The sequence below is a fragment of the Acinonyx jubatus genome, chromosome C2 (genome assembly GCF_027475565.1).
Source record: "Acinonyx jubatus isolate Ajub_Pintada_27869175 chromosome C2, VMU_Ajub_asm_v1.0, whole genome shotgun sequence".
In the NCBI taxonomy this organism is placed as follows: Eukaryota; Metazoa; Chordata; class Mammalia; order Carnivora; family Felidae; genus Acinonyx; species Acinonyx jubatus.
The window spans coordinates 104,557,918-104,580,384 of NC_069384.1; the positions used below are offsets into that span (position 1 = coordinate 104,557,918).

The 22,467-nt window shown below is 39.5% G+C and overlaps 1 protein-coding gene across 1 annotated transcript in view; it reads left to right on the top strand.

The window, feature by feature from the left end:
- Positions 1 to 14,213, top strand: part of RARRES1 (retinoic acid receptor responder 1) — a 55,370-nt gene extending 41,157 nt beyond the window's left edge. Inside the window, exons 6-7 of the mRNA XM_027061994.2 lie at positions 12,760 to 12,822; positions 13,386 to 14,213. Of these exons, the coding sequence (XP_026917795.1) occupies positions 12,760 to 12,822; positions 13,386 to 13,535 (213 nt within the window). The 3' untranslated portion in view covers positions 13,536 to 14,213. The remainder of the gene's footprint in view (positions 1 to 12,759; positions 12,823 to 13,385) is intronic.
- Positions 14,214 to 22,467: the final 8,254 nt, after the last annotated feature.

A 22,467-nucleotide genomic window follows, 5' to 3' on the forward strand; every position in this document is an offset into this window, starting at 1 on the left:
GACTGGTGTGAGGTGGTATCTCATTGTCGTTTTGATCTGTATTTCCCTGATGATGATTAATGTTGAGGATTTTTTTCATGTGTCTGTTGGCCATCTGGATGTCTTCTTTGGAGAATTGTCTGCTCACATCTTTTGCACTTTTCTTCACTGGATAATTTGTTTTTTTGGGTGTTGAGTTTGTCAAATTCTTTATAGATTTTGGATACTAACCCTTTATCTGATATGTCGTTTGCAAATATCTTCTCCCATTCTGTCAGTTGCTAACTTTTAGTTTTGCTGATTGTTTCCCTCGCTGAGCAGAAGCTTTTTATTTTGATGAGATCTCAATAGTTAATTTTTACTTTTGTTTCCCTTGCCTCCGGAGACATGTTGATTAAGAAGTTGCTGTGGCTGAGGTCAAAGGTTTTTGCCTGATTTCTCCTAGAGGATTTTCATGGCTTCCTGTCTTACGTTTAGGTCTTTCATCCATTTTGAGTTTATTTTTGTGTATGGTGTTAAGAAAGTGGTCCAGTTTTCCCAGCATCCCTTGCTGAAGAGACTGTCTTTATTCCACTGGATATTGTTTACTGCTTTGTCAAAGATTAGTTAGCCATATGTTTGTGGGTCCATTTCTGGGTTCTCTATTCTGTTCCATTGATCTGAGTGTCTGTTTTTGTGCCAGTATCTTATGTCTTCATGATTACAGCTTTGTAATATGTCTTAAAGTCTGGGAATGTGATGCATCCAGGTTTGGTTTTCTTTTTCAAGATTGCTTTGGCTATTCGTGGTCTTCTCTGGTTCCATACAAATTTTAGGATTGGGGCACCTGGGTGGCTCAGTCGGTTAAGTGTCCGACTTTGGCTCAGGTCATGATCTCACAGTTCATGAGTTCAAGCCCTGCATCGGGCTCTGTGCTGACAGCTTAGAACCTGGAGCCTGCTTCGAATTCTGTGTCTCCCTCTTTCTCTCTCTGCTCCTACCCCACTCATGCTCTGTCTTTCTCCTTCAAAAATAAATAAAAACATTAATTTTTAAAATTTAGGATTATTTGTTCTAGCTCTGTGAAGAATGCTGGTGTTATTTTGATAGGGATTGCATTGAGTATGTAGATTACTTTGGGTAGTATCTACATTTTAACAGTGTTTGTTCTTCCAATCCAGGAACATGGAATATTTTTCCATTTTTTTGTGTTTTCTTCAGTTTCTTTCATAAGCTTTCTATAGTTTTCAGTATACAGATTTTTCACCTCTCTGGGTAGATTTATTCCTAGGTATTTTATGGTTTTTGGTGCAGTTGTAAATGGAATCGATTCCTTGATTTCTCTTTCTGTTGCTTCATTATTAGTGTATAGAAATGCAACAGATTTCTGTGCATTGATTTTATATCTTGCAACTTTACTGAATTCATGGATCAGTTCTAACAGTTTTTGGAGGAATCTTTTGGATTTTCCATGTAGAGTATCATGTCATTTGCAAAGAGTGAAAGTTTGACCTCCTTCAGGCTGATTTGGATGCCTTTTATTCCTTTGTGTTGTCTGATTGCTGAGGCTAGGACTTCCAACACTATGTTGAATAACAGTTGTAAGAGTGGACACCCCTGTTGTGCTCCTGACTTTAGGGGGAAAGCTCTCAGTTTTTCCCCACTGAGGATGATATTAGCAGTGGGTCTTTCATATATGGCTTGAATGATCTCGAGGTATGACCCTTCTATCCGTACTTTCTTGAGGGTTTTTATCAAGAAAAGATGCTGTATTTTGTCAAATGCTTTCTCTGCATCTATTGAGAGGATCATGTGGTTCTTGTCCTTCTTTTATTGATGTGATGTATCACATTGATTGTTTTGAGGAAATTGAACCATCCTGCATCCCAGGTATAAATCCCACTTGGTCATGGTAAACAATTCTTTTAATGTATTGTTGGATTGGTTGACTAGTATCTTGTTGAGAATTTTTTGCATCCATGTTGATCAGGGAAATTGGTCTATAGTTCTCCTTTCTAGTGAGGTCTTTGGTTTTGGAATCAAGGTAATGCTGGCTTCATAGAAAGAGTTTGGAAGTTTTCCTTCCATGTCTATATTTTGGAACAGCTTCAAGAGAATAGGTATTAACTCTTCTTTAAATGTTTGATAGAATTATGCTGTGAAGCCATCCAGCTCTGGACTCGTTTTTTGGGAGATTTTTGATTACTAATTCAATTTCTTTACTGGTTATGTGTCTGTTCAAATTTTCTGTTTCTTCCTATTTCAGTTTTGGTAGTGTATATGTTTCTAGGAATTTGTCCATTTCTTCCAGATTGCCCATTTTATTGGCCTGTAATTGCTCACAATATTCTTATTATTGTTTGTATTTCTGCAGTGTTGGTTGTGATCTCTACTCTTTCATTCTTTTTTTTTTTTTTTCAACGTTTATTTTTGGGACAGAGAGAGACAGAGCATGAATGGGGGAGGGGCAGAGAGTGAGGGAGACACAGAATCAGAAACAGGCTCCAGGCTCTGAGCCATCAGCCCAGAGCCTGACGCGGGGCTCGAACTCACGGACCGTGAGATCGTGACCTGGCTGAAGTCGGACGCTTAACCGACTGCGCCACCCAGGCGCCCCTCTACTCTTTCATTCTTTATTTTATTTGTTTGGGTCCTTTTCTTTTTCTTTTTGATCAAACTGGCTAGGGGTTTACCAATTTTGTTAATTCTTTCAAAGAACCAGCTCCTAGTTTCACTGATGTGTTCTGTTTTTTGTTTTTTGTTTTTTTTTTTTGGTTTTGATAGCAGTGATTTCTACTCTAATCTTTATTATTTCCTGTCTTCTGCTGGTTTGGGGTTTTATTTGCTATTCTTTTTCCAGTTCTTTGAGGTGTAAGGTTCGGTTGTGTATCTGAGACCTTCCTTCTTTAGGAAGGCCTGGATTGCTATATACTTCTCTTATGACTGCCTTTGCTGTGTGCCAGAGGTTTTGGGCTGTGGTGTTATTTTCATTGGCTTCCATGTACTTTTTAATTTCCTCTTTAATTTCTTGGTTAGCCCATTCATTCTTTAGTAGGATGTTCTTTAGTCTCGAAGTATTTATCTTTCCAAATTTTTTCTTGTGGTTGATTTCAAGTTTCATAGCATTGTGGTCTGAAAATATTCATGGTATATATAATCTTGATCTTTTTGTACTTGTTGAGGGCTGATTTGTGTCCCAGTATGTGATCTATTCTGGAGAACGTTCCATGTGCACTGGAGAAAAATGTGTATTCCGATGCTTTAGGATGAAATGTTTTGAATGTATTTGTTAAGTCCATCTGGCCCAGTATGTCATTCAAATCCATTGTTTCCTTGCTGATTTTCTGTTTAGATGATCTGTCCATTGCTGTAAGTGGGGTGTTGACGTCCCTTACTATTATGGTATTATTATCAATGAGTTTCTTTATGTTTGTGATTAACTGATTTATATATTTGGGTGCCTCCATGTTTGGAGCATACATGTTTACAACTGTTAGGTCTTTTTGGTGGATAGACCCCTTAATTATGATATAATGACATTCTTTATCCCTTGTTAGTGTCTTTATATTAAAATCTGGATCATCTGATATTAAGTAGCTGGATGGCTACTCCAGCTTTCTTTTGGCAACCATTAGCATGATAGTTGGTTCTCCATCCCCTTACTTTCAATCTGAAGGTATCTTCAGGTCTAAAGTAGGTCTCTTGTAAACAGCATGTAGGTGGGTCTTGTTTTCTTATCCATTCTGTTACCCTATGTCTTTTGATTGCAGCATCTAGTCCATTGATGTTTAGAGTATGTACTGAAAGATAAGAATTTATTGCCATTATGTTGCTTGTAGAGTTGGAGTTTATGGTGTATCCTCTGGTCCTTTCCAGTCTTTGTTGCTTTTGGTCTTTTTTTTTTTTTTTCCATCTTTTCTCCTCTCAGAGAGTCCCCCTTAAAATTTCTTGCAGTGCTGGTTTAGTGGTCACAAACTCCTTCAATTTTTGTTTGTCTGGGAAGCTCTTTATCTCTCCTTCTGTTTTGACTGACAGCCTTGCTGGATAAGAATTCTTGGCAGCATATTTTTCCAATTCAGCGTATTGAATATATCCTGCCACTCCTTTCTGGCCTGCCAAGTTTCTGTGGATAAGTCTGCTGCGAACCTGATCTGTCTTCCCTTATAGGTTAAGGACTGTTTTTCCCTTGCTGCTTTCATGATTCTTTCCTTGCCTGAGTATTTTGTGAATTTGACTATGATATGCCTTGTTGATGGTTGGTTTTTGTTAAATCTAATGGGATTCCTCTGTGCTTTCTGGATTTTGATGTCTGTGTCTCCCCAGGTTAGGAACATTTTCTGCTATGATTTGCTCACATAAATATTTTCTACCCCTTTTTCTCTCTCTTCATCTTCTGGGACCCCTATGATTCTGATGTTATTCCTTTTTAATGAGTCATTGAGTTCTCTAATTTTTATTTCATGCTCTTTTGCGTCTCCTTCTTTCTTTCTGCTTCATTATTCTCTATAAGTTTGTCCTCTATATTGCTGATACACTGCTCTGCCTCATCCATCCTTGCCACTGTGGCATCCATTAGAGATTGTGGCTCAGTTATAGCATTTTTTATTTCATCCTGACTAGCTTTTATGTCTTTTACCTCCACAAAAAGGGATTCTAATCTATTTTCAACCCCAGCTAGTATTCTTTTTATCATGAGTCTAAATTCTGGTTCACACATCTTGCTTGTATCTGTGTTAAGTCCCTGGGTGTCATTTCTTCCTGTTCTTTCTTATGGATGAATTCCTTTGTTTCATCATTTTGGAGGAAGAAAAGGAATTAATAAAGTAAAAAAAATTAAAAATTAAAAACAACAGAAAGAAATCAAATGAAGGATACTAGATCCTAGGTGTGTTTTGGTCTGGTTGTTGAAAGAAGCTTGATAGATTAGAGATAAAGGGAAAGATGAGAAAAGAAAAGAAAAAAGGAAAACATTTGAAAAATTTTAAAAATGACTACAATAAAATATAAAATGAAACGATGAAAGCAAAGTAGAATTTAAAAATTTACAAAAGTAAAACATATAGTAGAAAAAATTAAAGAAATATCTTTTTAATAAAAATGGAAAATAAAAATATATATTTTTTCTTTCTGTATTCAAGAATAAGAAAAAATGTTGAATAAAAGGACCAGCAAACAATGAAATACAATTGAAATTACAGCAGGTTTCCTGTAGAAGTCAAGCTATGAAGCACTTTATAGTCCATAAACTAAGCAGGCAGAGAGACTTGTGTTTGTCAAGAGTGCTGATGGCCAAGTTGGATGGGGTTTAGTGTAATGACTCCATTATCCACTAGATGGCACTGCTCAGCTTACTGGGGTGGATTGCTGTGGTGGTGTAGGCTTGTATGCGCATGTGCGGGAGGAGTGAAAATGGCCTCACCCAGCTACCCAGCCTCTAGTATTGGAACTCTGTGCTCTCCATGACTGGCAATCGGGCATCCCTCCTTTGTCTCCAGCTTCCGTCCACTCCCCACTTCTATACTGTCTGTGACCAAGCAGTCAGCCTGCCACGCAGCACCTCTCTCCTGAGTTTTATCTCAAATGGGCTGTTTCCCAAACCCTCACTTCCAAGGGACTGCGGCTTTGACCCGCTCAGACCTTTGGGGGATGGTCTCACTGAGCAATGGCCAGGTGCTGGCCCACCCCCAGGAACACTGACGAGACTGCACTGCTGCCAATGCCCAGAGACTGTGGCTGGGTGCCAGTCTGCCCCAGAAAAAGTTAGTGTGGTCTTGTAGCAGCAGCGTTTCAGGGTTTATGGAAAATCACAACACATGTCTGGCACCAGGCTTTCCCTTTAACATCCTTCTTCTAGCACCAATGAATATGGTGGTTCTCTGGGGTCCACTGGGACCTTTGCCTCTGGGGTAGCCACACAGCCTTTACCAAATGTCCTCCCAGCAGGGGAACTGCCTCTCCTCTGTATGGCCCGAAGACCCCTTGGACCTCACTCTCTGGTGGGAAGGGCGAATCCCCAGGAGCAGAGCACCACCAGGTATCAAGCTGTGGAGTTTCAGACTCTGTGCTCCCCGTTTGTAGAGTCTTAATGGAATTTAGACCCTCTCCTTTCTCCTTTTTTTGTTCAGTCCCTGCAGCTATTTCCACTTTTCCACTTTCTGTCCAGCTGCTTTTGGGTGTGTGTGGGCAGAGCTTTTCCCATACTCTCCCCATCTCCGTCCTCTCTCCACAAGCAAAAACAGCTCCCTGCCCTCCATGGCTTCTCTCTCACCTAGTTCACCTCTCCATGCTGTGTACCTGCCAAGTTCTGTGGTTCAGATTGGGCAGATTGTTGTGTTAATCCTCAAATCAGTTTTCTAGGTGTGCAAGATGGTTAGTGTTGATCAGGCTGCATTTCAGGGACGACAGACATAAAAAAAAAAAAAAAACTTCCATGCTGTTCCTTCATCTTGGCCCCTCCCCCTGAATGATCCTTGTAATGTATTGTTGAATTCAGTTTGCTGATATTTTGTTATTTTTCTATCTATATTCATCAGGAATATTGACCTATAGTTTTCTTTTCTTGTAGTGTCTGGTTTTGGCATCAGGATAATTCTAGACTCAGATTAACTTGCTAGTTGTCCCTCCCCTTCTATTTTTTATAATAGTTTGAGGAGAATTCGTATTACTTCTTCAAGTGTTTGGTAGAATTCACCTATGAAGGCTTCTGGTCCTGGACTTCTGCTTGTGGGGTGATTTTTTTTTTTTTAACTGATTCAATTTTGTTACTAGTTATCAGTCTGTTCTGATTTCTATTTCTTCCTGATTCAGTTTTGGAAGATTGTATTTTTCTACGAATTTACGCATTTTTTTAGGTTGTTCAATTTGTTGGCATTTAATTTTTCTTAATATTTTTTTTATAAACTTTTGTATTTATGTGGTGTCACTTATTCTTTCATTTCTAATTTATTTGAGTCTTCTCTACTTGTTAATGAGCTTGGCTAAAGGTTTATGAATTTTATCTTTCCAAAGAACCAGGTCTTGGCTTCATTGATCTTTTCTATTTTTTTTTTTTTTCTTATTTCTGTCTAGTCTTTATTTCCTTCTAATGACTTTGAGCTTTGTTCTGTGTACACAGAATATTACATCCAAAAACATAATTTGGATGTACACAAATCGTTTTCTAGTATAGACCACATTTTAGGCCACAAAACAAATCTCAACAATTTAAATCCATCTGGTCTAATATGTTGATCAAAACCTGTTTCCTTATTGATTTTCTGTCTGGATGATACATTTAGTGACCTAAGTGGGGTGTGAAAGTTCCCTACTATTATTGTGTTTTCCCTTTATGTCTGCTAATATTTGCTTCATGTATTTACATGCTCCTATATTCGTTGCATAGATGTTTACTAATGTTATATGCTCTTGTGGAATTATGTCATGTCCTTCTTTGTGTCTTGCTACAGTCTTCGTTTTAAAGTCTATTTTGTCTAAGTATTGCTACCCTGGTTTTTTCGTTGCTTCCCTTTGCATTTAATATTATTTTTCATCTCTTCACTTTCAGTCTGCTTGTGTGTTTAGGTCTGAAGTGAGTCTCTTGTACGTGGAGTATAGATGGGTCTTGCTTTTTTATCCACTTAGTCACTATCTTTTGACTGGAGCCTTTAGAGCATTTATATTTAAAGTAGTTATTGATGGACATGTACTTATTGCTATTTTGTTTATTGTTTTCTGGTTGTTTTTGTAGTTCTCTGTGTTCCTGCTCTTGTTCTCTTCCCCTGTGGTTTAATGGTTTTCTTTAGTATTATGCTTGAATTGCTTTCTCTTTCATTCTGTGTATCTATTACAAGTTTCTGATTTGTGGTTACCGTGGTATTAATGTATATTATATATATATGTGTGTGTGTATATATATATATATATAACATACATATATATGTATAATATATATATATTATACATACATTATATATAGCTGTATTAAGTTGATGGTCACTTAATTTTCTGTGATTTTTGTCTTATAGTTAGGATATATTCCTCTGTCTCCTCATTTTGTCTAAGTCTTTTGGGGCTTGAACGTAGTGGCCTTGTATAGAAGCAGTTCTGTGATATCCTGTAGCACAATCCCCCCAACACATCTTCAGAATCACATGCTCCAGGGATGTCCTCCTGTGTGGGCTGTGTGCACACCTGTTTTTTGCCAAGATGTGATTGCTGTAGGCATGCCAGTGATCCGGGCTGGCCCTCAGCCCAGCTGGTGCAGTGACCTGTTTTGCCTATTGCGGGCACACTGGGCAAGGTTTGCTCTTCATGCCGTTCAGAGTCCTGTCTATAGTGGCTGTGGGATCACTAGTGGGCAGGGCTGGCCCTCAGCATGGCTGTATGCAATTAGCCATTGCACAAACTGTAGGCACACAAAGTGCGAGGGGGCTTTCTCCCTGCACAGATGAGAGGCCCAGCCCCAGGAAGTGTGGGTATGCTGGTTTGTAGGGTTATCTCTGCCTCCCCTCCCCAGGGTAGGAATCACTTTGAGGGGCACTGGTCCTTACCAGCATTGCCTGCTGGGTGGGTCTACAAAGGAACTCCAGGTTGGGCACGTGGTCCTGGCGAAGTAGATGGAAAGTATCAGAACTGGCTCCCACAAGCATCTGACTGTCTAGGCTGAGGAGGACAAGAAAATGACACCCACCACTTTTGTTCCTGGAGAAATCTTCTGTAGATCCCTGTCCCTTTGGCCCATGTCCTAAAATCAGTCAATAAATCCCTTTCACATATATGCCAGGTGCTTTGCAAAGTGCTCCTTTCGTGCTATGTCTTGGCCTTATTATTTAGCATCTTGGCTCTTGAAGGGCAGAGACTTTATTTCCTGTGGCCCCTCCATCTTTCCCAGAGTTAAGCCCCACTTATTTCATAGGTAAATGTTATGGAGACTCTTTCCAGGGTGGATGCCCAGGGCCAGGGGTGCCTGGTGTGGGGTCTGATCCTTTCACTCTTCTGTGCTTGTGATATCCCTGTCATTTGTGCTTAGTCATGTCAGGTCTGCTTCCCAACTGTGTCTCCACCTCTGCTCGTCTTTTTTTTTTTTATTTTTAAACATTTTTAAATAAATGTTTATTTATTCATCTTTGAGAAAGACAGCACAAGCAGGGGAGGGGTCAAGAGAGAGGGAAACACAGAATCCGAAGCAGGCTCCAGGCTCTGCACTGACAGCAGCAAGCTCGACGTGGGGCTCGAAATCACGAACTGTGAGATCATGACCTGAGCCAAAATCAGATGCTTAACCGACTGAGCCTCCCAGGCGCCCCTCTGCTGGCCTTTTTGATGTGGCCTCCTCTCTACAACCAGCTGTGGAAGCTCTATTCTGCAGGCTTCAGGTTGTTTTCAGAGTGTGCTGTAACATATGTGGTTGTTGCTTGGGTGTGTCCATGACATTAGGGAGCTCACCGTCCTCCCACTCTGGCATCTTCCCCGCTCCTTAGGATCTTTTAATGTCAGTGCTTTTTCATTTGCCATTGTACATAACACACTACCAAACTAACAACCACTGGGACACAGTATGGCCAGATACAGCAGCTCCATTTCTGTCTTGTAGCTGTCCTTTGATGTCTATCATGTGTCCATTAATATCACTCACCCAAATTGGGACCTATGTAATTGTAGAGTTAAGGAAACAAAAATGCAGGGGGCGCCTGGGTGGCTCAGTCGGTTGGGCGTCCGTCTTCGGCTCAGGTCACGATCTCACAGTCTGTGAGTTCGAGCCCCACGTCGGGCTCTGTGCTGACAGTTTAGAGCCTGGAGCCTGCTTCGAATTCTGTGTCTCCCTCTCTCTCTGCTCCTACCCCACTCATGCTCTGTCTCTGTCTCTCCTTCAAAAATAAATTAAAAACATTAAAAAAAATTTTTTTTAAATGCAGAGGGAGAACCATCACTTAGGAAATTTAGCTTTTTTTTTTTTTTTTTTAAACCCTGTGGGATTTTGGTTTTAGACAACTAATAATTGAGTAATGTTACTGGCTTGCTGTGCCACCCAAGGCAGATGACTTCATCTCTTAGGACCTATTAAGTGAGGATTAACAAATTTACTGAAGTCTTTGAAATTAACAAAAATCTAAATCACTGAATCACTTGGTAAATTTGATTTCAAAGTTGATACACATTTAGATATGTCATTTGCAAATATTTTCCCATTCCATCGGTTATCTTTTAGTTTTATTGATTGTTTTCCTTTGCTGTGCAGAAGCCCTTTATCCTGATGAGGTCCCAATAGTTCATTTTTGCTTTTAATTCCCTTGCCTTTGGAGGTGTGTCGAGCAAGAAATTGCTGTGGCTGAGGTCAAAGAGGTTGTTGCCTGCTTTCTCGAGAACTCTAGAGTTTTGATGGTTTCCTGTCTCATAGGTCTTTCATCCATTTTGAGTTTGGTATGGTGTAAGAAAGTGGTCTAGTTTCATTCTTCTGCATGTTGCTGTCCAGTTCTCCCAGCACCATGTGCTGAAGACACTTTCTTTTTTCCACTGGATACTCTTTCCTGTTTTGTCAGTTTCCTTAAAGAAAAGTATGCACATATCCACATAGATTTTCAGATTTTGCTATTTGGTAGCCACTAAGGATTCTCATGATCTCTCAGCAAAAGAAGCAATGCACAAAAGCAGCAACGCAGCAACAAGCAAAACAAGAAACAGTGTCTAAAAAGTCACTGAGATCAGATCTATATACTGTTCTAGGAGACGAGCTACAGGAAGGTGGGGGGGCTGATAAAGCCAAGACAACACAGAGGCAGGAAGTGACTGCAGGTGCCCTGTGGTTTAGCACAGTATAGAGATTATAGTTTTTCAAAAGCTTTTTAAAGGGTGGGAATTATTACCTTTACACTCAGGGTTAAAGTCTCCTTTTAATGCAACAGTGTAAGGAAGTGCAGGCTTACAAACTCACAGTTCCAAATGAACAAGGCCTGAAAGAAGAGGGTAATGACTAAAATACAGATACGAAGTAAGACCCATCTGACTGGCACAGTTACTACTTTGGAAATCAAGAGCGGATGTTATTCCTAATGCCATAAGGACCGTGCCAAGGGCAAGGGAGGTATTTGGTGGCTAGGAAAACAAAACAGATGAGGACTTTCCCTACACGCTTAACCTTTATGAATTGAGAAAAGGAAAAGTGAGCATTGTTCTAACCCTTATCTGTCCATACCAATCACTATCAGCACCCCAAACTATTCCACACACTAGCAGTCAGCCCAAGGCCTTCCCCTACCTAGAGGCCCCCGCTAGCCAAGGGTGCATTATAGAAACCTTGTTATCTACCTTATTTATTCGACTAAGAAGTCTACTTTGGATAGCATATACTAATAATATAAGCCTACTGACTCAACTAAAACCACACTGGTTGTGGTGGAGATCACGAGTAAGGAAGAGGGAACAAACAAAACACTTCCAGTTGGCCTCTAGGAAGATGAAAGTGCTGAATTACTGGAAAATGTGACAGGAAATCATCAATTTGGATTATAAGGCTTTGGCATTTGTGATAATTTGAATAGAAGCCAAGGAGATTATATCTGAATAACATTAAAAATAACTACTTCTCGGCAGAGCTTGCCTTGGCGGGGCAGCCCAACCCGGGAATACTTTGGCAGGCTGGGATGTGCAGTGTCCCGTTCTCTGGTTTTTTTAATAAGCCCTGCTTTTGGGCTTGAGGTAAGAGTGCTTCCTCCTGGAGGAGGCAGAATCTATAAAACCAAAACTGTAAAGGTTTAATAATGTTATTGAGGAAGGTCTTAATTAAATGGTACAGGGTTTAAAAGCATTATAATAATCCAAACTTTTGTATTAAAAAATATGTAACACTGTGTATTTAGCAATAGAGTTTATAAAATTAAGTTGGAAACTCATCGTTTCAGGATTTGCCTTAACTCTAGACACTGCTAGGATTTTCTTCGGATTACTATTTTCCAAAACAGAATAAAAAGGTATTGGCTTGAGAAAATCCTTCAAGTTTATAAGTAAAACCAATTTTTAAACTATACAAATACATAAATAGTCTGCCTGCCTACCTATAAATATCCAGCATACAGCTTTTAGAAGCAGTGCGTAAGGAATGTGGGTTGCTGGAGGGGAAAGGGGGTGGGGTGGGATGAATGGGTGATGGGCATTCAGAAGGGGACCTGTTGGGATGAGCACTGGGTGTTTTATGTAAGTGATGAGTCACTCAACTCTACTCCTGAAACCATTATTACACTATATGTTAACTAACCTGAATTTAAATTAAAAGGAAAATTGTAAATCAGGGTTCAAATCCCCATTTTTCACTTACCAGCTGTAACCTCAAGTTACTTCCCCTGTAAAGCCAGGCTCATAGTACATATTCTTACAAGACAGAGAATTACATGACGAATGTATAAAGTTTTTAGCACAGAACTTGGTCCATGGTGGCATTTTAGAATGCCACCTGCCCTGCCCCTTGTCCAGGTGTCTGGCATATTGGTGTTGACATACAAATGCAGGTGCATCTACAGTATTTAGACTCCAAAGGCTGTCCAAAGATTCTCCCTACTCCCATAGGACTTAGCCATACATATTAGAACAAGTGATAGTAAGACAGTCAACTAGATTTGCATCTAACTTGGTGACAAAACAGTAAGGAACCCTGGCTTTCATATTTGCCTGCAGGCTACTACTAAAGGAGCTGAGGCTAGGATTGAAGAGGCAGCAGGAGATTCAAGGCACTCGTCCAAACAAGAATTTATAATGATAGAAGCCCTCCAAACTCTGAGCTAATATAAATCTATCCCGTTTATTACACTAATTCTCTTTTTCTTTCTCTAGAAAACAAATGACGATGCAATTGATTTTGATTATACCGTTCTACTCCATGAATTCTCAACACAGGTAAAACATAGAATTGTATGTAGGTTAGAAGGTAGAGGAGGGAAACAGTAAAGTATCGTACAAACTGAGAAGGCACTTGGAGACCCAAAAACACGGCAGGCAGCTGCACCCAGTTTACACGGAGTTTTAGTCAGGGTGACTTACTGACAGGAGGATCGGCAGGTGATGACCGAGGCGCTGCGCAGCTGTTCTCTGCAAAGTCTGGACTGTTAGTGCACAGATTTTATAGAGCAAGGGGATGTGCAGAGGTCACTGTGGTGAGGTCAGTGGTCTAATATTTTCACAGACCTCGTGGTACCATCAGGGTTGGGGGCATGGGCACTAGGCAAGCTCTGCTAGTTACCAAAACATTAGGGGAGATCAAGACAAGCCTTCCTGCACTTGGGGCAGGGCATATTGCCTCCAAGGGGCCGGGAACATGTTCCTGAGGGAGGTCAGTGCACAGACATGAGCAAGACGGAGGGTCAAAGATGGAGTCAGTATTGTCAGCACTCCTATGATACAGAAATGCTTTTGCCAGAAATTTTTGCAGATCATAGTACTTTAGAACTCTTATTTTCCAGGAAATCATTCCTTGTCGTATTCACTTGGTCTGGTACCCTGGCAAACCACTTAAAGTGAAGTACCACTGTCAAGAGCTGCAGACACCAGAAGAAGCCTCTGGAACTGAAGAAGGTTCAGCTGTGGCACCAACAGAGCTCAATAATTTCTGAAAAGAAAAAAGGTCTGCTTATACCAAATTCTAAACAAAATGACTCTATTAAATAGTGTAAATCACTATTCTGGCAAAATAGGTAAGGTATAAAGTATTCTAATATTTTTTAGAAAGCCTGCAATTATAATACTTAACAATTAAAAGATGCTGGGGTTTTTGTTTTTCGATTGGTTTGGTTTATTTTGTTAATTCTGGGAACACAGGCATACTGAACTCTGCTCAGCGCTAAACAGTTTACTCCACAGTTTTCTCAGGGTTTCAGCCCTAAAATGTAAAAGAAGAATCAACTGGTATATACTGTAATTGGATCAATAAGTATTTAGCAAAACAAAAATTGATGGTCTTACCTTTAAAGCTGTATTTCTCATTACTTTGAACATAGCAAAGCCAACTATTTTCTGTTGCTAAATTCCTTCCACTTAGTATATAAAAAATATAATATAGTTCAATGAAAGCAAATTGCAGGGAAAATAATACCAGTTTAGAACAAACTTTAATTTTTTTTATCATTTCAAGCAAGTATTCTTTTTTTGATATGTACTTTTCTATATAAAATGTGTTCAGTGTGTGTTTATAGAGATTTGTATCCATAAGCAAAATTTGTGCTAAACTGAATTAAATGAACTCTTAATATTGCTTAATTCAAATTTTATAAATAAAGTGTTTCATGGATAAAGTGGAGTGTCTGCAAATGTATTAAATGGAATAGTGATGTAACTGAAATTCTATCAAATATGTACAATTTTCATCTATAATGACAATTTGCACCCCAGTGTTGGCCTAAATTAATTTATAAAAGTAAATATAATATGTACCGTAATCAAATTCAGTGGAGTACCTCCCCAAGGCAGGAAGAAGTGATCCAGGAAACGTAGCCATCACTTGCCTCTCAAAATTCCTATCCTTTGTAGGGGGAGAATTTAAATTTTCTTCTACCCATCAAGGTTCTTCCAGCTGGTCTAAGAATTAAAGGGGAAGATAAACAGGAGGAAAATAAAACAGTTTTACTACATGTGCAGAGAGGCTCAATAATGCACTTGAGACCTAAAGAAATGAAGGCAGTCAATTTTTATACTTTGAAGACAGAGTATAAATCTATAAGGACCTGACAGGACAAAGAAAACTTTGGGAGTTTCAGTTGCTAAGGAATTCTTTTTTTTTTTTTTTTTTTTTACTGTTAGAGTGTGAGCAGGGGAGGGGCAGAGAGAGAGGGAGACACAGAATCTGAAGCAGGCTCCAGGCTCCGAGTGGTCAATACAGAGCCAGATGCAGGGCTTGAACTCACGAACCATGAGATCATGACCTGAGCTGAAGTAGGACACTTAACCGACTGAGTCACCCAGGCACCCCAATTAATAAGGAATTCTAAACAATTTGGGTTCCGGTAGTCAGTAACAAGTAACAAACGTTTTCTGTACAGACTTCTTTGCTCTAAATTTCCTATCTCTGATAAGGATGTCTCTTTACCTTGGGATACAGGAAGGGTATTTATTTCCTTTTCACATGGGGGAGTTTATTTCCTGCTTTCAGGAAGACAGAAGGGGATCCCAGTGTCTCTCCTGCATGGTCTTAAGTAATTTTTACTTAAAATAATATACCACAGTAGGACATTTTGGGGCGGCCTGCCCTTGGCTCCTACAGTTCCTCCCACCGAAGCTTCCCTGGAAGTTTCACACATTACAAGTTGAGCTGGTAGACTATTCCTTCTTGTTGAATCAGTGTCTTAATACTGACAATAGGTCAACCAACTTAAACTCATTTCAGAACACAGGTGTCTTCTCAACGTTAAGCCTATGGTTCAAATAATCATGTAATAAGAGGAACTTTTATGGAAATAAAAGAAAAATAATGGTTAACGATTGAACCAAATTGTGAACCCATTTCTGAGTTCTGAGAGTAGCTAGTCAAGAGGATTTCTAGATGTAGGCTCAAAGCATCTTCAGATAGATGCTTTTAGGGCGGTCTGGCAATGTGACAGATTTTCTTTGTAGTTTGCATGTTTCTGGTGATGGTTTTGAGTGGCCCATAGAACAACAGGCATGAAGATTATATATGAGCTGTTATGGTGATCTGCTATTCAGCTGGCAGGGCTTCAAGAAAAAGAAGTTTTAATTCTCAAATGATTCCAAGTTAAAAGGATGGGAAAAAGAAGACATTCATTCGCTCATTTGAAGGGCAGTGGCCAGGCACTAGAGGAAACTAAAAGGAATCAGGATCTAGTCCAGTTTATAATGAACTGTATTAGAATCTAATTTACATAAAGGTGTGTTAGTGAAATAAAATTCTTCCCTCTATATTCACCCTTATTTTTACCAGAGTAAGGCTAATTTATTTGCAGAATGAATATAGTTTCAATAAACTTGGCTTGATTATTTACAGAAGTACAGCAAGAATAGTGATGGATCATACAGGCTCTTTTAAATCTGCTTTGCTTAAACTTTTTGTAAGGAATCTCTGACTGGACTTTTAACAGCCTTTGAAGGCCCAGAAGCCAAGCCAAATATTTGCCATCAGACCTCGCCTGTAATACCTATCGTTTGGGGTTAAGTCCTCTCTTCTTGAGGTCCCCAAAGAATCCTGAGGTTCTTGCACCTGCAACGAAGTGACCTTCTTTACTCACTTAGACTGCTTGGGAAACCTGTATCCAGCTTTTTCTAAGGAGCTTTATTCCATACAGTCAACCTTAAAGCTGTTCTGGTCATGTCTGAGTCTATGCATGTCTCCCTCAAATATGACATTTCAGTGAAAACCTTGGTAATACAACCAATGTTTCCAATCGTGTCCTGTTACAAGGAGAACAGAATTTTACTGAACTTATGGAAATAAAAATTATTATGAAAATGTAAGAATACTCACTGAGAGTTTAAGAACTCTGGAACAATCAGGTAGGGGGAAAAAAGATAAAATATACCTTTGTGAACAAATTGAAACATTTATCAAATTGCTGTAAGTCATAGTGTAAGAGAAAAACTTCCCTTAAATTTGAAAAAAAAAACCCAAAACATTAAAAAAAAATCACTAATGGTTCTAATAAAAATGTCATAGAAATTATAATCTTCCTCTTCAGTTCATTCAGGCTCATGTTATTATTTCTTCTGCTGCTTGAATCCAATTTTTCCACTAGTTCCAGAAATTCTTACCCAGTTCAGTTTTATAATCTTAAGGTCATCAGAAACCTGTACTCAGAATTGTTTCCACAAGTCTCACTGAAGATGAAACCCATCTGCAGGAAGCTTTTGTAAAAGCATCTAAGTAAAAGTAGAATTGTTTGTATATGAGAAAAGATTTAAAAATGGCCACAATGAGGGGTGCCTGGGTGGCTCAGTCTGGTAAGTGTCTGACTTCAGCTCAGGTCATGATCTCATGGTTTGTGAGTTTGAGCCCCACATCAGACTCTGTGCTGTCAGTGCAGATCCTGCTTTGGATCCACTGTCTCCCTCCCTCTCCACCTCTCCCCTTCTCATTCTCTCTCAAAAAATAAAAACATTAAAAAAAATGTTGAAAAAAAATGGCCATGATTAGAATGAATTGTAATGCATTTGATGAATAAATTTGGTCATTGCTGTGACAACTAACACATCAAGATAATAACATACTAGCACATATAAGATTTCATTCAACTTTGAAAACATTTTAATAACATATCTACACACATATAATCTAAGAGGGTTTAGTATCACTTCTTTGACAATTCTTCCAATGTAACTGAACATGATAAATAAGCCCAATTAGCTTAATACTTACTTTTTTATATGGAGAACAGATCTTCTGAAATGTTCCGTGGGCCCTCTGGAATATTTCAGTTAGATTGTGGTCAAAAGAGGGGCACCTACCTGGTTCAGTCAGTTAAGTGTCAGACAGGCTCAGGTCATGATCTCACAGTTCGTGAGTTCGAGGCACAGCTCAGAGCCTGAAGCCTGCTTCGGATTGTCTCTCCCTCTCTCTGCCCCTCCCCTCACTCATGCTCATGCTCTCTCAAAACTAAATAAATGTTAAGGAAAAAAAAAAAAAAGGTTGTGGTCAAAAGACTTCATTTTAGACTTTAATCCTGGCAAATTTCTCAAAAAATAGCAGAAGGTTTGAACATTTGATTAAATAGGCTCACAGAACATTCTGAAACCATACTTGTCTGTTTAACCAAAGTGATAAAAGATTTCAAAGGCAAGTGCAGAAGGTTATATAGTTGTGAGTAAAGCTTAGCTCTTTTAATAGTAAGACGAGACTTGGGTTTTTTGATAATCAAAGACCCAACAGAGACAAAACATAGAATCTTTGTTTTTCTAGGCAGATTACATTAAAAGTAAAGGAAAACTTTGTATACAAATTTTATAAAAAGCAAATCAGTAACTTAAGAAAAGGTTTTCCTTTTTAAATTTTTTTTTTTTATTTTTAATGTTTATTTTTGAGAGAGAGAGAGTGCAAGGAGGGGGAGGGTTAGAGAGAGGGAGACACAGAAGCTGAAGCAGTCTCCAGGCTCAGAGCTGTCAGCACAGAGACTGACACCAGGCTCAAACTCACGAACCACAAGATCATGACCTGAGCCAAACTTACTGAGCCACCCACGCGCCCCTGTTTTCAACAGAGAAAAACCAAATTCTAATTTTGCAACAGTGTACTTTTGATAAAACACATCCTTAAGGAAATTTATTTTAATCTTAGCCAGTACTGGACACAAATAAAATTCCTTTCCAAAGCTTCTTTTGCTATAAACCTTTCACAACATTTAAAAAAATAATTTTATTTATTTATGAGAGAGAGCCAGAGAACATGAGCAAGCAGGGGAGGTGCATAGAGAGAATCCTAAGCACGTTCGGAGCTGCCAGCGCAGAGCCAGACACGGGCTCTATCTCACCAACTGCGAGATCCGGACCTGAGCAGAAATCAAGAGTTGGACGCTTAACCGATGGAGCTACCTAGGCACCCTGAGATATGTTGGCTTCTTATCACAGGTGCCAGAGTCTCAGCATAACAGCCTTTTTAGCAGTTTTTATTTCAAAAAAGCCTCTTTTCCCTTTTTAAAATTCTATCTCCGGTGAAATAAAAGCAAAAATAAACTATTGGGACTACATCAAAATAAAAAGATTCTGCACAGCAAAGGAAATAAGCAACAAGACTAAAAGACAAACTGTTGAATGGGAAAAGATACTTGCAAATGACATATCTGATAAAGGGTTAGTATCCAAAATATATAAAGAACCGATACAACTCAACACCCCAAAAACAAATAATCCAATTAAAACCGGGCAGAAGACATGAACAGACATTTCTCTAAAAAGACATCCAGATGGCCAACAGATACATGAAAAGATGCTCAACATCACTCATCATCAGGGAAATACAAATCAAAACTACAATGAGATATCACCTCACACCTGTCAGAATGGCTAAAATAAAAAACACAAGAAACAAGTGTTGGAGAAGTTGTGGAGAAAAAAAAAACCCTTGTGCACCGTTAGTGGGAATGCAAACTGGTATACCCACTTTGGAAAACACTATGGTGTTTCTCCAGCAAGTTAAAAATAGAACTACTCTATGATCCAGTAATTGCACTGCTGGGTATTTACCCCATAAATATAAAAACACTAATTCAAAAGAGTACACGCACCCCTATGTTTATAGCAGCATTATTTACAATAGCCAACACATGGAAGATGAATGGATAAAGAAGAGGTAGTACACACACATAGCAATATCATTTAGTAATAAAGGATGAATTCTTGCCATTTGCAATGATATGGATGAAGCTAGAGGGTATAATGCTAAGAGAAATCATAGACAAATACCATATGATTTCACTCATATATGGAATTCAGGAAATAAACAGATGAGCAAAGAAGAAAAAAAAGAGACAAACCAAGAAACAGACACTTAACTATAGAGAACTAAGAACAATAATGGTTACGGGAGAGAAGGTGGGTTGGCAGATGGGTGAAATAGGTGAAGGGGATCAGAGTTCACTTACCATGATGAGCACTGAGTAATGTGTAGAATTGTTGAATCCCTATATTGTATTTTAACTATACTAGAATTAAAATTTAAAACCTAAAAAAAAAAAACCAGGGTGGGCCTGAATAGTTTCTAGAGTTCCAGTTCTGGTTTTGTAGCAATTTGTAAGACAAAGACTGTTGTTTCCAAGTCCCTCAAACAAATGAATTATAGCCTAAATATCTATGGATTGACCTGCCTTTTCCTTTTTAAAAAGTTTTTATTTACTTATTTATTTGGAGAGAAAGTGGGGAGGGGGCAGAGAGAGAGGGAGACGGAGAATCCCAAGCAGGCTCCGTGCTGTCAGCACAGAGCCAGAAGGGGGGTTGGATCCCATGAACCGTGAGATCATGACCTGAACCAAAATCAAGAGTCAGACGTTTAACCGACTGAGCCACCCAGGCACCCTGATCTGCCTTTTAAATTAAAGTTTTAGTTTTTTATAGCAGGAAGATTTTCAACTAAAAAGGGAATCAAAAGATTTATGCCTTTGTAAAATCTGTATCAAGCATTTTAACAAAAGCCTTTTTTCTGAGTATAGAATTTAACCTTGGCTTCTATTAGTGCCTGAAAATTGGTCTTCCCCAATTCATTTGTAGGAGGGCCATGAGAAATTTTGGTCTTCTGTTTCCTCTCTGAAGGGAGGGTTTCTCCAGGGACCTGCCTGGACTAATAACCATAGTATAATCATGGGGTGGTAGAACTCACCTTAGAAGCCAGTCAGGGTCTCTGTGAGTGGGGTTGTAAATAACCATTAATCTAATTCTTCTCTAAATTTGGTAGGATCTTCTGAAAGTGGAGGAAAAAAGGCTTTTTAATTCACAGGATCTGTTGCTGTTCAGGAGACATGCAGTTTTTATAATGGCGGGGTCTAGGATACATCTGTAAAGGTCACTGCGCAGAAATGCCTAAAGCTGAAAGAGCCTGATTGCAGCAAAGCGAGCCCTATGGCCTGTCCCAGGTGCTTCTGCTGAATTCCCTTTCTAGCTTTCAGCGTTTGCACGACTAGCCTGAGTAGCCTACTTTAAACCTAGAGATTAGACCAGAGTGTTCTCTGTAAATCTTCTAGGGAAAGTTAACACAGGCAGATGGGGCTGGATTTTAAAAAAGGGAATTTATGTTGGATGTGGACATTAATGTCTTTTTTTTTTTTGAGAGAGAGAGAGGTTGGGGGGGGAGAGGGGGAGGGAGGGAGGGAGGGAGGGAGGGAGAGAGAGAGAGAGAGAGAGAGAGAGAGAGGCCCAGAATCCAAAGCATGCTCCAGGCTCTGAGCTGTCAGCACGGAGCCCGATGTGGGGCTTGAACTGGTGAACTGGGGGCTCATGACCTGAGCTGAAGTTGGACACTCAACCGAGTCACCCAGGTGCCCCTGGACATTAATGTCTTAAGTCTAATTTTTTTTTTCGTTTCATCCAGGGAGTCCCTCAGGTTAGTCATTACACTAATCAGATAATCAAGAACTCTCCATAAATAATTTTTTTCTTTCAAATTCAGCCAATTCAAAGGATCTCTCTTCTGGACACTGACAAGTAGGATCTTATTAATTTCAGTAGCAGCTCAAAACAATAAGACCTTTTATGGCTTAATCAAAGGTGCAAGATGTGTCCCTAGACAGGGCATAGATGATGCAACCCCTGTCATACAAAAGTTTACTGCCCAAAATTATCTAATTAAGCAAAGGACTTTGTTGCACAGGCAGTAAGGATGCTGTAGTGAAAATGGTGTTGCTGGTCTCCCACAAAAATGAATAGATCTGCTAATCTGTGACACCAGGCAGGCACAACTACAATGGAATTTTCCAACACTAACAAGCAACGAAGGACAAGACGACAAAGGCTCAGGACCTTATGGACCAGGACGTTTTATGAGAAACTCCCCTTGAGAACTGGCACAGCCAAAGTTCTTGTAAAAAGTACAAAGTGCTGCTTGTAACTGCACATATCAGAACCCAGGTCTATTTGGCCACCAAGGTGCCCCCAGTAAGTACCATCCAGGCAGCGAAGACCAGAGAGAATATTCTTACTGACCACAAAGTCAAGCTCTTAGGACATATGACAGGATAAAAGGAAAAATCTCGTCTGGTCTTTCTAAGCTTTAGCTTGGTGTTGGGTCTCTCAGAGCCAAATACCCAGGAGGGATGTGCCGTGCCGTTGTGGATTGTGTGGTGTTTGGCAGATGCTAACTGTCAATCTAACCTGTTCTGTGACCAACTTTCCTAACATAGGGGAGTCCCTGAGTTCGGTGGTGAGCACTCTAACAGCTTTTAAGTGCTCAACCCATGCCCATCCATTCTGAAGCTTTGGCTTCCAAGATTTCCTCTGGCAACAGCCTTTCCCTCATGTGCCCATTAACCCACAGCAAAGTTTATCTAAACAGACAGCAGTCTGATAAGAACCATTAATTCATCATTCTGTGAGGTTGGCTCAAACAGCAGGCTTCTAGAGCCTGTGCCTGCTTTCTGCCCTATGATTCGTTTTCATAACAAATGACACAAAAGAGACAAAGGAAAACCAAGACCATCTCTGGGAGGAAACGGATCACTAAAGCCGAGAGTACTCACCCACATTTTTACCAAGACTTGCTAATAAGCCCAATGACTTAGTTCCACATTATTTTTTCCTGCTAATCTAAAGGAAAAAAAAAAAGATTCTCATTACTCTCACTCCACTAGATTTGGCAGATGCTTACTGCCAAATCTGGGAGGCTAACATGGTAAAAAATCTTACCTTCTGCTGGTTGTAGATCAGATGTCCCAATATTTCAAAACTGCAGACTCTTCACAGCAATTCTCTAGTGGAAGTTGATCCTGCCAAACATGCCAACTGTAGGGGAGGAATTTAAATTTTATTCTATCCATCAAGGTTCTTCCAGCTAGTCTATGAATTTAATTGGTATTAGACAGATTAACAAGAGGGGGGAACAAAAAGGTTTTTTTACATGTGCAG